Here is a 14,882-nt window from a genome sequence, read left to right on the forward strand (position 1 = left end):
CAGAAGTAATTCTGGATGATTCTCATGACAACACCCCCTTTAAAAAAAAAAACAAAAACAAAGAAACAACAAACCAGGTCTCACTCTGAAGCTTAAGCTGGCTATCTCACTATAGTGAGCCCAGACAAGCTTTCAATCATCTGCAATCCTTATATGTCAGCCTCCTGAGCCCTGGGTTACAGCATGGGCCACCAATGCTGGCTTCAGTACACTTTCCATGTTTCAAGTGTGAGCACAGAAGTCCAAAAGCAAGCATGCTGGGGACAGAGCGGCACAACCCAGAGAAGTGGGGTTTACATGCCTGGGGATCTCTAGAAGACAAGCACATAAACAGTGGATTTCATTTCTAACCAAGCTTTCACTGTAACTATGGACTTGTATTTGAGGCGACACTCCTGGACCTCAGGGTGGCCTCTGACTTGATGTATAAGGACGACCCCTGCCAATGTCAGAGCTACAACATTCTCGTCTCTGTAGTGCTTCAGACCAAGCAGACCTCGGCTTACCCATGCCAGGAGGTTCTCTGCTAGTCCAACCACACCTCCAGCTCTGTAATGCAGTCTGCTGAGCCTGAGACTTGTGGCGTTTCCTGCTTTAGTCTGAGTGATGGGATTACAACATGCAGAATCATACCCAGCTTCCAAAGGCTGTGACTCTGATACAGCACAACAGAATTAACAAGGACTTTATGGAACAGTGTGATAGTTTCCTGATAGGCAACAATAACTTAGACTCACCCTAATTTGATTGCCCTTCAAACATGATGGGGACATCAGTGTGGACACCACAGTGGTCCAACTCCTCTGGTGCTATTAAAAACTAGCCTCTAACCACCCATGGTGTCTTTCATTAAAAATCATAGACTGCTATCAAGCTGGAAACATTGGCTCCTGGATTGTTAAATTCACTGCAGATGCTTTGTGCTGAACACTAACATCAGCTGGATTTCCACTCTCGAAGGCACAGAGAGCGCAGTTACGATGTAAAAGTCACTCTAATCAACTAATCCCTGCAGAGCTGTGTCAGAGGCTGGGCCATGCTCGAAGTTGGCTTCTCTTTTTGGGTTGAGACAGATCTCATGCAGCTATGCTGTCCTTTCTGTTTGTTTTTCGAGAGTTTCTTTGGCTGTACTGGAACTCACTCTGTAGACCAGGCTGGCCTTGAACTCAGGGATCTACCTGCCTGACTCCCAAATGCTGGCATCAAAGCCCAGTGGCACCACCTCAAGGCACTGACTGACTTCTTAAGGAACTACCTTACATTGGCTAAAAATAGGATTGTTTTGTCTCTGTTTAAACTACGTCCTGTAAATACAGCAAGTCTTTAGGTTTTTATCCAATAATCAATACAGCCGACTGTGAAATACACTCAATTCTGGACTAACGCTATCATAAAAGAGCACACTGCAAAAGAATGTCCAGGTCAGCACCACAGCATCACGTACCATCTGGGTTCAGTGTCAAGGACCTGTGCGCCCCAAAAAAGCAGGAGCGGTGAAGGTGCCCAGGCAGACTGTACTTACTGTCAGAGCAGCATGTGTGCCATCCTCTGGCACTGAAACACTAGTACCAGAGGGGTTAGGAAAAAATGCTAAGGGACAGCAACTATGCCCAATGTCCTTAAAATGAGAGAGAGAGAGAGACAGAGAGAGAGAGAGAGAGACAGAGACAGACAGACAGAATGAATATTATGCTATAAATCTAATTACAACCAGCCTCCAAACCCTTATTTAAAAAGCCCTGTGTCAGATTGTCAGATAAAATTAGCAAGTGTATTATGTCAACATTTATTTTAAAGATGCTTTCACTATACAGTTCAGCTTGGGCTCAAACCTTGGATCCTCTTGTGTCATCGTCCAAAGAATGGGATGGCAAGAAAGCACGAGCAATGCCCAGGCCACCTATTACCACCTATGATTCTGGAGAAGCCATTTGGTTCAACTTCCCATTTCTGCTCAATAAAATGAAAACATAACCTTTTTATGAACTTCAAACATTTGAGGACTTCCAGCTTTTTTGAAAAACAAAACAAAACAAAACAAAACAAACCCCAAAGGTTTAAAAAGAATCATATATCTACAACAAATTGCTGGGACAGTGCTGCATTCACTTCTTTTCTTCTTCAGTGTTTTCGGCTCTCAGAGGTAGTAGGCACTGAATACTTTTCACTAAGATTTCCCCCTGGACTGTTCCAACAACCAGTCACATTTTAACAGAATTTATGCCATGTGTGCATACAGCAACATACGTATACATGTACATACAGGCTAGTTGTAACCAGATTGAACAGGACAAAGTCTTGAGTTTCCAGAATGATCGCAGACAGTTTTTCAGAGCACAGGTGACAACTGGACGGAAGGTTAATGTGGCGTCTATAAATACCTGGTCTGGGCCCACTCCAGCTGCAGCACACACACACTACATGCATCATGGCTTCTGACGCTCTGTTTGGATTAGGAAACAGACAAGCAAACGTGGGTTAACAATGCAAAACCACACAGCATGCAGGGCTGCAGTCCTCACTCCTTCCCATCTGTGAAAGCAGGAGTCTCCACAGCGTGGCATCCCAAAGACTGTGGAGCTTCAACTCTCTCCGAACATAACCAGCGCGGTGTCTGTACTCTGAAAGGATTACTCCACAGCTCTGCACACTGGAGGCAAATGTGCCCCAGGCAAAGTCAATCCATCAAGAGCTGCTCAAAGCCCGTTTTACACAGGTTAGTGAACCAGTATAGTAGCTTTCCAAATTCCTCAAAATATATATACATATTTTTTTTTGAGACAAGGCCTAGACATTCTGAGGATGTGGCATATGGGCAGGTGTCACCATTCCAAGCTCAAGACTCTCTCTATTTCTCTCCTTTCTTTTCTTCCTTTCTCTCCTTTCTTTCTTTTCTCTCTCTTTCTCTCTTCCTTCCTTCCTTCCTTCCTTCCTTTCTTTCTTTCTTTCTTTCTTTCTTTCTTTCTTTCTTTCTTTCTTTCTTTCTTTGTTTTGCTTTTCAAGACAGGGTTTCTCTGTGCAGCCCTGACTGTCCTTGAACTGAGAGATCCGGCTGCCTCTGTCTGTCGAGTGCTGGGATTTAAGGTGTTGGTCACCACCGCCCAGCTAAAGATTCATTTTTCTGAAGAGGAAACCAAGTTTAGGCTCCACACGCTGCCTTCTTCACGGCTGGCCAGCAGCAGAAACGTCTGACAGCATTACTACTGATTTAGACAAGGGTGAAGACACCCTGACTAGCCAAAGAAATAATTTTTTTGAAAATACTTGCATATTATGTCCAGAATTATATAATTTTCATGATCCCAAGCAGTCAGTTCTCAATAACTACCACCAGTGCAGAACCACTAGACTGTTAAAACCCTGCAGGGTCAGCGCACTCCCACATAGCAAGAGCAAAGGCTGCATGGGCAACCTGGCCGCTCCATTTGCTCACTCGGCTTCGCTGACCCCGCACCTCATCCACGCCGTGTGCGACGGGAGGGAAGCCGTTACTGGGTTAGTAACACTGCTGCCGTCACGGCAGCCTGGGGGTGGGGGAAATAATCTCAGCGTTCCTGCTGAATTGCCAAATTACCGCGCACAGGTTAAGGAGGTGAATGTGCTCACTTGAGCTGCCCTTTCGAGAAGATTAAAATGATTGCTGCTAATTCAAACTCTCCTTTTTAAAATACACCTCAGTTGCAACCAAAACTCCAGATTACACAAAGTGCACCATGACCAGCTGGTGCAAGGCTCCACCAGCCACTCGCTCCCACTCCAGAGGGTCAGGGTGACACACTGTGGGTTCTCCAGGAAATGGGACAAAACCTTGTAGTTTGTTATTCAAATATATTATCTTTGTCTTGAGGAGAAAGTTATTCCAAGAGTTTGTACTCTAAGCCACTTTACCAGAAAGCGAAGCGTGAGGCTGTCCCATTGATGAACAACCCCAGCCCAAGGCTTCCCGAGACCTCACCTAAGAGTTAAGAAGTTTTTTCAAACGGTAGAAAATACACCCCGGAGTCACTGTTCTGCAACAGATAGGGGGTTTCAGCAAAGCTGTCTTGACTCATTTATCTCAGAAGCCTCTGTTCTGTCTTCAGACTTACGTGTTAAGGAGCCTGCTTGCAGAGGTCCCCTACCTCAGGGAACACTATTATATTATACTTGATTTATGCAAAGTATTATATTTGATTAATGTATTATACTTGATTAATGCAAAATTACCCTCACCACTGGTTCTTCTCTGTGGGCAGCACTTCCGTGAACATTTTTACTATGGAGTCCCAGTGATAATACCTTCCATCAAAATCAAGAAAGAGGCTGGGAAATAAAACATACTTTCTGGGAAATATTGCTGGTCTTGAGCATGTGTGCTTACTGTAGTTTTTCTTTACGGACAAAACATGATGTTTTAGAGGCGTCCACGTAAGCAAGACCCTAATCCTGAGCACAGCACTGGGCTCTTCTTCCTCTTGTTTTGTTTTTCAGAAACAAGGTGGTCTCACTGTGCAGCCCCAGTGCCCTGGAATTACTAAGTAGACAAGCCCAGCCTGAAGCCATAGGTCCACTGTGCCTCTTGACTGTGGGGCTGCCTTCTGGACATGGTGTGTCTGCACAGTCCACATCAGCCTGGACCTCCATACACAGCCTAGGCTGGATCTGAGCCTGGAATTCTTTTGTTTCGGTCTCAGATGATGCTTTATACATATGTCCCACTATACCTTTTTTTTTTTGATCTGTTCAAATACGAGTCCTTCAAAGCTTTTATGATTTTTTTAACAAAATATTTATTTATCTATTATATATAAGTACACTGACTATAGCTGTCTTCAGACACACCAGAAAAGGGCATCGGATCTCATTACAGATGGTTGTGAGCTACCATGTGGTTGCTGGGATTTGAACTCATGACCTCTGGAAGAGCAGTCAGTGCTCTTAACCGCTGAGCCTTCTCTCCAGCCCATGATGGTATTTCTACTATGATGGTATGTATGTGTGGGCATGCCTAGGTTAGTGGGTAACTGTGGAGTTGGGGCTGTCCTTCCACTTTTGAATGGGCTCTGGTCTCTAGGCTTCTGTGGCAAGCGCCTTCCTTCACCTGCTGAGCCATGGAATGAGAAGCCCTGCCCACACTCTCTCCTTCTTTTTGGGACAGCTAATTATTTTGATTATTTCCTCCCAAATGCTGGAATTGTAGGTGTGCACCACCACACCCAGTCTGTGTGGTGCTGAGCCCAGTGCTTCCTTCATGAGTGTTAACAAGTTCCACTACGGAGCTGCACATCCTGTCTGGTGGTGCTGGTACTGAGAGATGGAGGAGGAGCTAACAGTGAACGCATCTTCTGCCGACCAGTGAAGCTGCATATATACACACGAGAAAGGCCTTCCCCTCACTAACAACACAGCTCTACTCAAATGGTCAATCCTAATACCTGCATCCTCAGCTGATTTTTGAATGGCTTCTGCTAATTCTTGGTCTGCAATTTCCTCTGGCCGTATGTCCTCTCGCCCAGTTCCATATGCCAAGCGAGCACACTCTGGTAACTCCCCCTCAGGAAGGAAGGTGGTCTGTGAGCCTGTGGTGCCAATCACCAGGACATTTTTCTTCAAGTCAATAGAACACTGCAGAAGAGAAAAGCAAAGGACAGCAGTGAATGAAGCAGTCTATAGGGAATCAAACTCTTGGCTCCACACTCAGTCTTAATAAAGAACACTGGGAGAAGAGACGGTTAGAAAATAAAGACATGGGTTGGGGATTTTAGCTCAGTGGTAAAGCACTTGCCTAGGAAGCGCAAGGCCCTGGGTTCGGTCCCCAGCTCCGGAAAAAAAAGAACCCAAAAAAAAAAAAAAAAAAAAAAAAAAAAAGAAAAAAAAAAAAGAGAGAGAGAGAATAAAGACATAACCTTACCATACACTGAAAAACACCACTTTTATACTTCTGGCACAAAGTCTTTTATGTAATCCAGGATGGCCACCAGCTCGATTTGTAACCCAAGACAGCCTTGGACTTGTCCTTCTCCCGCCTGTCTCCAGGTGTGGGCTACTACATCCCCCTAGACCTGTTCCAATTTCAGAGAACTGAGGCTCATTTTGAACCTTGGGCGAGGAGAGCTAAGAGTGCAGACGCCACCAGAGCCATCCAGGGCTCCCAGACCGAGGCTGGATCCCAGTGGAATGGCCACTGCAGCCAGTAGTGCTTTACCTGTGCAGTTACCCCCCAGGCCCTCTTTGCTTCTGAGATAGGGTCTAGAGTCCAGACCATCCTTAACCTCCTGATCCATCTGCCTGAGGCCCCCAAGTAGTGGGATTACAAAGCCACTTTACTTCATATTTCTAGTACTCCTTCCTGTGTGTTTTATTTCTACGTGAGATCTGAAGTTGACTGTGCCTATAATTTATGTCTGTAAAGTTAGAATATACCAGTACAGGCTAAACGACAGCAAGACACAGACAAATTAATAACCCAGGCTTCATTTATACAAACATACTCACTCCTTCTAGCTACAATGCTAAATCAATACAATACACAATGTTTTTCAAGGCTTTTTGTTTTTCGGGGCCTGAATCCAGGACCTTCCATACGCCGGGCAAGCGCTCCTGACTCACCCGAGCACAGGGCATGAAGGTCCTGACTGTACATAACCCCTCCATGGGACTCAGGCTAGACTCAGTGTCTGTCACTGCTCAGCAGGCTCTACCTAGCGCTCTGCTACGAGCACGGCAGATTTCACGTCTAGATGAGGAACACAAGTATCATCACAAATTAATGTCCTATCAGGAAATTTTCCCTGTATGAACAAAGCATTTTCATTTTTCAGCCTTTCAACCTCAGGGCTCCCTCTAGCTACTGTTTAATCAACATCTAAGAAAGGGATGACTACAGTAATTAAAAAAAACCCTCCTGATTTTCAATCAGAATCTTAAAATTATACAAGTTGGTGGAAGTGCTGGGGCTTGAGAGCTGGCTGAGCAGCTAAGCCCTTGTGCTCAGCTCTGGGAAAGGACGTCTCCGTTCTCCCCTCAGTGTCAGGGAACCCTGAGAAAGAGGAGACAAATGGAGTGGGAGAGCCACAGGGGATGAGGACCGCAAGGAACAAGGCCCTCTGTGTCACCATGGTCACAGCTTGCAGGAACTCAGAGAGACAAGCACAGGACCGAGTGGTGGTTTTACAGGATCCCTGGGACCTCTGTCCCTTGTGCCTGTGCTTTCTCCATTCCGGTTTTGTCTTATCAAGTCACAATCCCCGTGGAAGCCCGTCTGCTTTGTGATGGGAGGAGTGGAGAAAGGGGAACCATAATCAGGATATGTATGTTATGTGAAGAAAAACCAATTTTCCATAAGAGAACAAAAAGGAGCACTTGTTCTCGCAGCGGATCTTCTATCTCCAGCACCTCCGTGGTGGCTCTGTGGTGGCTCCTACCCATCTGAACCTCTCTCTCTTTACCTTCAGGGGCACCGGGCATGCTTGTGGTACCAACAAAACACACGTAAAAATAAATCTGGGGTTGGGGATTTAGCTCAGTGGTAGAGCGCTTACCTAGGAAGCGCAAGGCCCGGGGTTCGGTCCCCAGCTCCGAAAAAAAAGAACCCCCCCCCAAAAAAATAAATAAATCCGATTCTTTAAAGATTAAAACAAGTAATAAAACTGCTAATTATGTCAAGACAGACAAGACTTAACTTACCCCTAGAGGTTTTACAGAGAGATTTGTGCTGTTGTCTTTTTGTTTATTTGTTTTCCAGAGAGGGTTTCTCTGTGTAGCCCTGACTGTCCTAGAACTCACTGTGGAGATCAGGCTGCCCTCAAACTCAAAAGATCTTTCTGCCTCTCCTTCCCAACTGCTGGAATTAAAGGCATGCACCTCCAAAGCCCACCTTGTGTTGTTTTGAGGCAGGGTCACACTATGTGACTCTGGTTGGCCTCACAGATACCTGACACCTCTCTGTTCAAGTGCTAGGATTAATGCACACACCACCATACCCAACTGGGGGTGGGAATGGGGTAGACACAGGAGGGGCCCTGGAGTTGCTGCCCAGCCAGTATTGCCAAACTGGTGAACTCTGGGTTCACTGAGACACTCTCTGAAACAAGTAGAGACTGAGGAGGACACCTGTTGTCAACCTCTAGCCTCCATGCACATGTGTGTCCATGTATGTACACAGACACATACAAAAGCTCTTAATTACCTGATGCCGTTTAAGCATGTCCAGTCCCAGAAGCATGTCCATAGGCTGTTCTTCCAGAATCGAGAAGGAACATGCCAGAAAATCGCCTTCAATCTGAACCTGAGCTAAAGCACAAAGAAAAGATATTACTGATGCTGGCTTCACCAGCCCAGGGCAAGCTGTGCCTGGGCTTCTGGGACTCAGTTAGCCCTCGAAGACATAGCAATCAGACAGGCTGCAAAGTAAATGAAGGGACAGGACAGAACTATGTTGTGACCACCATCAGGACCCACACTCAGCGAGTGAGAAGAGTCAACACTGTGAGGATTAAGAAAATGGTAGCAATGAATTTAATTCTCTAGTAGTTACCAATTACTTTTTATATACTTATAAAAAGTCTCCTGGGCTGGGTGGTGGCGGCTATGGCAGTGGCGGTGGTGCATGCCTTTGATCCCGGGGCTCAGGAAGCAGAGGTGGGTGGATCTACAGGGGCCAGCCTAGTCTACTGAGTGAGTCCCAGGACAGCCAGAGCTACACAACAAAACAACAAAACAGGTCTAGAGGGTAATTATGAGTATACTTGCACACACATTTTGCATAAGTTTCCTAAAAGTTGTAGAACCAGCATAGTAAACCTTAAAGTGAATTTCCATGCCAAAAAGTGCCTGATAGAATCAAGTTTCTACTTATCAAATCGGTCTGCTTTCCCTGTGATCTACTTCTCAGATTAAAAATTAGTTTATTAGGGGCGGGGGAGATTCAGAGGGCTCAGGTTCAATACCCAGCATTAATAGGATGACTCAAAAGCACCTATAGGTCCAGGTCTAAGGGACCCATGCTCTCTTCTGGCTTCCATAGGCATCAGGCACACATGTGGTACAGCCTTAAATACAAGAAAACATCCATAAACATCTAATTTTTTAAAAAATTACTTTGCTACTATTAAGTAGCAAGCAAAAGATAGTGTGAATATGTACTCAATATAAAATATATTAAACAACTATGTGCTTAGCTCTCAAATGAAGAAGTAGAAAACCAAAGTATAATGAGGTAGCTCAGTGGTTAAGAGCACTGACTGTTCTTCCAGACGTCCTGAGTTCAATTCCCAGCAGCCACACGGTGGCTCACAGCCATCTGTGCTCTGATGTCCTCTTCTGATATGCATAAAGACAGAACATTCATAAACATAAAACAGATGAATAAATAAACCTTAAAAAAAAGAGAGCACTTGTGCTCTTCTGAAGGCCTTGATCAGTCCTCAGGTCTCACGTGCATACACATGGTATACACTTACAGACATACACCCATGAGTACAAATAAATCTTTAAAAAGGAAAGGCACAGTGTTATGCTTCCTATATTCGTTTCACCTGCCTGTCTCCCAACTATCTCAGTCTCTGGTTCAACCATTAGTATATGCAGACTGCTAGTATTCAGAATGGTACAGACTCCTAGCCAACATTACGTTGTTCTTGTAAAGTATCATTTGTCTTTTTGAGTACTGGAACTTAGATATACACAACCACATGCTTTCAGGGCAAACGTTTTTCCCAAAGACAGGGTTTTTTCTGTGTAGTCCTGGCTGGCCTGGCCCCTGCTCTGCAGGCTGGCCTCTAACTCTGAGATTCCCCTGCCTCTGTCTCCTAAGCACTGAAACCAAGGTGTGAGGCACCAGGTCCAGCTCTCAAGGCAAACTTAGTTTTGTTAGGTATCATGTAGTTGAGTTCAAGGTCAGCCTGATTTATATAACAAGGTTCAGGGCTACTAAAAAAAAAATTAAAAAAACAAAAACAATCCTGGTTGGAGAGATGGCTCAGTGGTTAGGAGCACTGACTATTCTTCCGGAGGTCCTAAGTTCAATTCCCAGCAACCACATAGTGGCTCACAACCATCTGTAATGAGATCCATGCCCTCTTTTGGTGTGTCTGAAGACAGCTACAGTGTACTTATATAAATATAATAAATAAATCTTAAAAAAAAAAATCCTGTCTCAAAAAAAAAAAAAAAGAAAAAGCAAAGAAAGAAGAGACAGAAAGAAAGAGAAAAGAAAGAGAAAACAGAAGCAAATTTCAATCTTTCCATTTTCACCTTTTTCAGTTTTCCTTGTCATCTTCTATTCTAGTTCAAATGCTTTTGAGTATTTCTCATGCAGTCCATCCGTAACTCTTCAATGTCTAGCCTCCCCTGCCCTGCTCAGCTTACAGGTGCGTGTGACGCTGTGTCCAGCTGAGTATGTCTGCCTCAGAGCAGGGCAGGTGCTGTGTGCACCTGCGCAGGTGTGGGCAGGTGTGGAGCTGGAGGGTGACACTAAGTGTCTTCCCTCTACTGCTCTCTCCTGTAGTCTGTGAGAAGGGCTCACCAGCCTGAGATCTCCTGTGTATTCTCAAATGTGCACAGCAAGTGCTTTGCCACGCCACCCACCCTCCACCCACACTTGGGCTGTAATCCGGACAACTCATGTGTGTGCTGGGAGGCTGGTCTGACTTCCAATCCCTCTCTGTACACAGATATGCAGCTATCCCAGGATACCTCAGACTTCTCTCTTGCTCTAAGATCTCCATTTTCATTTCTAGAGAATGTAAATACCTGCTTGGTGATGACAGCTAGAAAAGGCAATTAACTGAGACCTGGTGGGTGTCCAGCTTTTAAACATTTGTTGCTCTTTCAGAGGACCCAGATTACATCCTAGCACATACACAACAAATCGCAACCACCCAAAATTCTAACTCCACAGGATTTGATGTCCTCTTCTGAACTCCAAAGGTATCAGATACAAGTAATTAAAACAAAAAGAAAAAACCAAAACAGTACACATAAAATTTAACAAATCTTCACAGAAATAGCAAGGACTCCCCCCTCCACACACACACCCTCCCTCACATCTTAAGTAGGCCTAGCATTTTAAGTTAAGTCCCTGCAACACATATGGTCTGCGTGCTGGGAACCACTCTTGCTATGTCTTACAGTCTACTTGAAGGGCTCTAGAATCACTATGAAACATATCTGTCATCAGTGCTTCTAGAAAAGTCTTTTATTTCTGAGGACACCAGAATATCTTGCCTCCCTCTACTTGACACACACACACACACACACACACACACACACACAAATGTGGAAGATAAACCTAGCACAGGAGAACATTTTGACAGAATCATGTTGGAGCACATCAAGGGCTGACTACAGCCTATTGTGGAGTGTGCTGTGCTAAGAGAGCTGAGAGGAGAGGGGGACACATAGCCCAAGAACGCTAAGCATCCCCACAGCTAGATGACCACAGGGAGATCAAAATGCAGTGCCTAACACTGTGAGGAAAATGACCTTTGACCAAGCCAAGCTAGAGGGAAGGAAGCCACACTCCAGAGGCAGCAAGTGCCTCAGCACGTAAGCTGCTGCCACAAAACTCCAGCTGAAATCCAGTCCAGGGCCTTGTGAAAGGGCGAGCACCACCTCCAGCACTGTGCTCTGACCTGCACAGGAGCAGGTGTGTGCAAAGACACACACCCACCTGCTCTCACATACATGCCATGCCATGCCATGCCACGTCAACCAGAGGTACTGGGAAAGGACTTTGAAACTTACTAACCCACACAAACCCTACTTAAAATAGCAGCGACCTGCCCGCCTTCACTCACCTAGATGCACCCTTCCAATAATCTTCTGCGTGCCCACTCCTTTGGCAATGCCAGCCCACCGACGGTCCACCAGTCTCATAATGTTACACCTTTCTGCACAGGCCTGGCTCATAATAGTCATCTGGGCACCTGGAGGGAGAGAAAAACACCAGAGCGTCAACATAAGCCACGTAACACCATCCCGCCTCGCCTTTCCTTTGTGTACTTTGCAAAGCTCCTGCTGTCCCTCCTGTACCCATCCTCATGCTCCAGATTACAGACGTGCGTCTACACCCCAGACACTTAAAACCCCTTTTAGTTTCCATACCAGAATCTAACAAAGTACAGAAATCTGACTGAGAGAAATGAGTATATTGTTTATCGAGTAACTGAAGGAGACTTAACAACCTTGTGCTGGGATACTACAGCTCAGGGGCAGACCACTTACCTAACCCAACATGGACAAGGACCAGAACCACTTTAGAAAAAGCTGGTCATGATGGCACATACCTTTAATCCCAGCTCTCAGGAGACAGAGGCAGGAAGATTTCTGAGTTTGAGGCCAGCGTATTCTATACAGCTAGCGACCCAGCTCTAGGCCACCTACAGCTACATGAGACCTGTGTCAAACAAACACCACCCCCACGTAAAAAGGAATAAAAACAAAACCCAATGTCCTTTCCTATTCCCCCAAATGAGAAATGAACGTAGAAATGAGTCCTCTTCTTTTGAAAGCTGAGGGCAGGTAGAACAGTTTCTTTTTGGCACAAGGTCTTACTGCAGCTCAAGCCTAAATAAAACTCACTCTATAGCTCCAGATTCTCGTTTCTACCTCCTCGGGTGCTGAGATTACAAACAGGCTCCATTAAGCCCCTATTTATGCGGTACTGGGTATCAGACTGGGGGCTTTGTGCATGCTAGACAAGCACGATACCAGCTAGGCCGCCCCTAGCCTTGAGAGCACGTCCTGTCGGGGTGTGTGTACTCAGCTGTACCTGGCCACACTGAAATCTCTGTCTGCCCAGCCCCTCCCTTGGAAGCTGTCTCCTCCCACCTCACTTCTCACCACAGTTCAGTGTTGACTTCTGCTGTCTTCACTCTTTCCTTAAGCTGTCTCTATAATGTCTGACCTTCCTTCTCACCACAGCTGTTGGGGGCTTGCACCCCTTTCCCCTCCTATGTGGATTCCTCTCTGGCTCTGAATCTGTACCATGTACGTGTAATTTAAAGCAAGTTTGCCACTCGAAGTTACTGAAATGTTCCAGCTCTACCTCTGTCTGCCTGCAGTAACCCCACACCATGACCTCCAAATCATTTCTTTACCTGCCCTCCCTATAACCTTCGAAGGCTCCCTCTCTGTATAAGACCGTGTCAGGCCCCAGTGCCCCAGTACGAGGCCCACTGCATCCTGCTCATCTTCAACCCTATACTCCTCATCTCTTCAGACAGGGTCTCAGAGCCCAGGCTAGTTTCAAACTCACTGAAGCGTGTGGATGACCTTAAATTTATGATTCTCCTGCCTCTACTTTCCAGTACTGGGATTAAGGTTTGTGCCATCGTGCTTAATTTACAGAGTACTGGATCAAACTCTGGCCCTCTCTACCAAGGCATCCGCCCACTCCCATTCCACTCTTACAGTTCCATCCATCTAGATAGCATTTCCAGGTGGGGATGATGTACCTATTCCTTCTGGCCTCCAGGAAGGACCCTTCCTTGCTCTCATCGTCTGGGAGTTTCGTCTGGGCTTAGGCCCAGCTTGAGACTTGCTAACCAATCCTGTTGTCTGAATTCACTGTACATTGTGGGCAATAAGCACCAGCACCTTATGGGCACTGGTAGATCTTAGGCATGAAAAAGGAGTGACTAACATATCACACAACGGTGGTGTCTGCTTAGCCCTGGGTTCCACCCTGACCAACATGCACGCACGCAGGCAAAACTCCTATGAGGAAACTAAGATTCAAAAGTCCCAGAGTCTAGGCAATCTGGAAGGCAATTTTGTTCTCCTAGTCTCTACAAATTAACCTGGGAAAAGCTGACTTAGCTCAACGTCCTGCATATTCTGCCTGTGGAGCAGTCTAACGGTCACTTCTGGAAATGTAACTCAGCCCTTAGAAAGTGATCTCTACACCCACCACAGCCACACAAAGTGCAGCACCTTTCTTCGGTGACTAAGGATTCTTTAGCATCAAGCATAGCTGAGGCTGAATCCAACGTCCTTTATTCACCAACAGAATGCCTGCAACAAAGACTTGATTTCTCTAGGCCTTCGTGTCCTCAGTCATAAAACGGGAACACACCATGGCACATGTGATGGTCTAAGGTTAAACACAATGCAGTAAGATGCACTGAGCACAGTGCTTGGTGTCCAGTACGAACAGTCTATCTGTCTCTCACATTTACAACCTGAAGCTCCCAACAGGAAGATTTACCATTAAGCACTCAGCCCAAGGCTACCCAACACTAGATAACAACGTTAAAAAGACTTATTTTGGGCTGGAGAGGTGGCTTAGTGGTTAAGAGCACTGGCTGCTCTTCCAGAGGTCCTGAGTTCAATTCCCAGCAACCACATGGTGGCTCACAGCCATCTGTAATGGGATCTGATGCCCTCTTCTGGTGTCTGAAGAATTGTACTCACATACATAAAGTAGATAAATAAATAAACCTTTAAAAAAAAAAAAAGACTTATTTTACATGTACGTACGTATGTACGTATGTATGTATGTGTGTGTATATGTATGTATGTATGTATGTATGTATGTATGTGTGTGTGTGTGTGTATGTACGTACGTACGTACGTACGTATGTATGTATGTGTGTATGTATGTGTGTATGTACATTCAGGCGTCTGAAGAAGCCAGAAGAGGACATTGCAGCTAAAGTTACAGAAGGCGAGAGCTGCTTACCATGGGTCTTGGGAACCTAACTCTGGTTCTCTAGACCAGCGGCAAGTAAGTGCTCTTAACCACTGAGTCACTCATCTCTAGCCCCTTGGTAGACATTATTTAAACAGACTAAAGAGCACATTTATTTCTGAAAATGTCATGGTCTCAAGACACAAACCATACGTACCAAGTGTGACACTCCCTAGAGTTCACACACGTTCAGTTTGTCTTGAGACTGTAA

At 45.5% G+C, this 14,882-nt stretch overlaps 1 protein-coding gene across 4 annotated transcripts in view; it reads right to left on the minus strand.

Moving 5' to 3' along the window:
• Ddi2 (DNA damage inducible 1 homolog 2) overlaps window positions 1–14,882 on the minus strand; it is a 45,741-nt gene that overhangs the window by 8,518 nt on the left and 22,341 nt on the right. For 2 of the 4 annotated variants that reach the window (XM_006239305.5, XM_006239306.5), the window contains exons 6-8: window positions 11,778–11,906; window positions 8,168–8,271; window positions 5,415–5,604 (exon numbers count right to left, since the gene is read on the minus strand). In XM_006239305.5, coding sequence (XP_006239367.1) covers window positions 5,415–5,604; window positions 8,168–8,271; window positions 11,778–11,906 — 423 coding nt within the window. Of the gene's footprint in view, window positions 1–506; window positions 2,444–5,414; window positions 5,605–8,167; window positions 8,272–11,777; window positions 11,907–14,882 lie in introns of those variants that run through there. The other 2 variants (NM_001395586.1, XM_006239308.5) reach the window with 2 other exon arrangements.

Source organism: Rattus norvegicus, chromosome 5 (genome assembly GCF_036323735.1).
Source record: "Rattus norvegicus strain BN/NHsdMcwi chromosome 5, GRCr8, whole genome shotgun sequence".
In the NCBI taxonomy this organism is placed as follows: domain Eukaryota; kingdom Metazoa; phylum Chordata; class Mammalia; order Rodentia; family Muridae; genus Rattus; species Rattus norvegicus.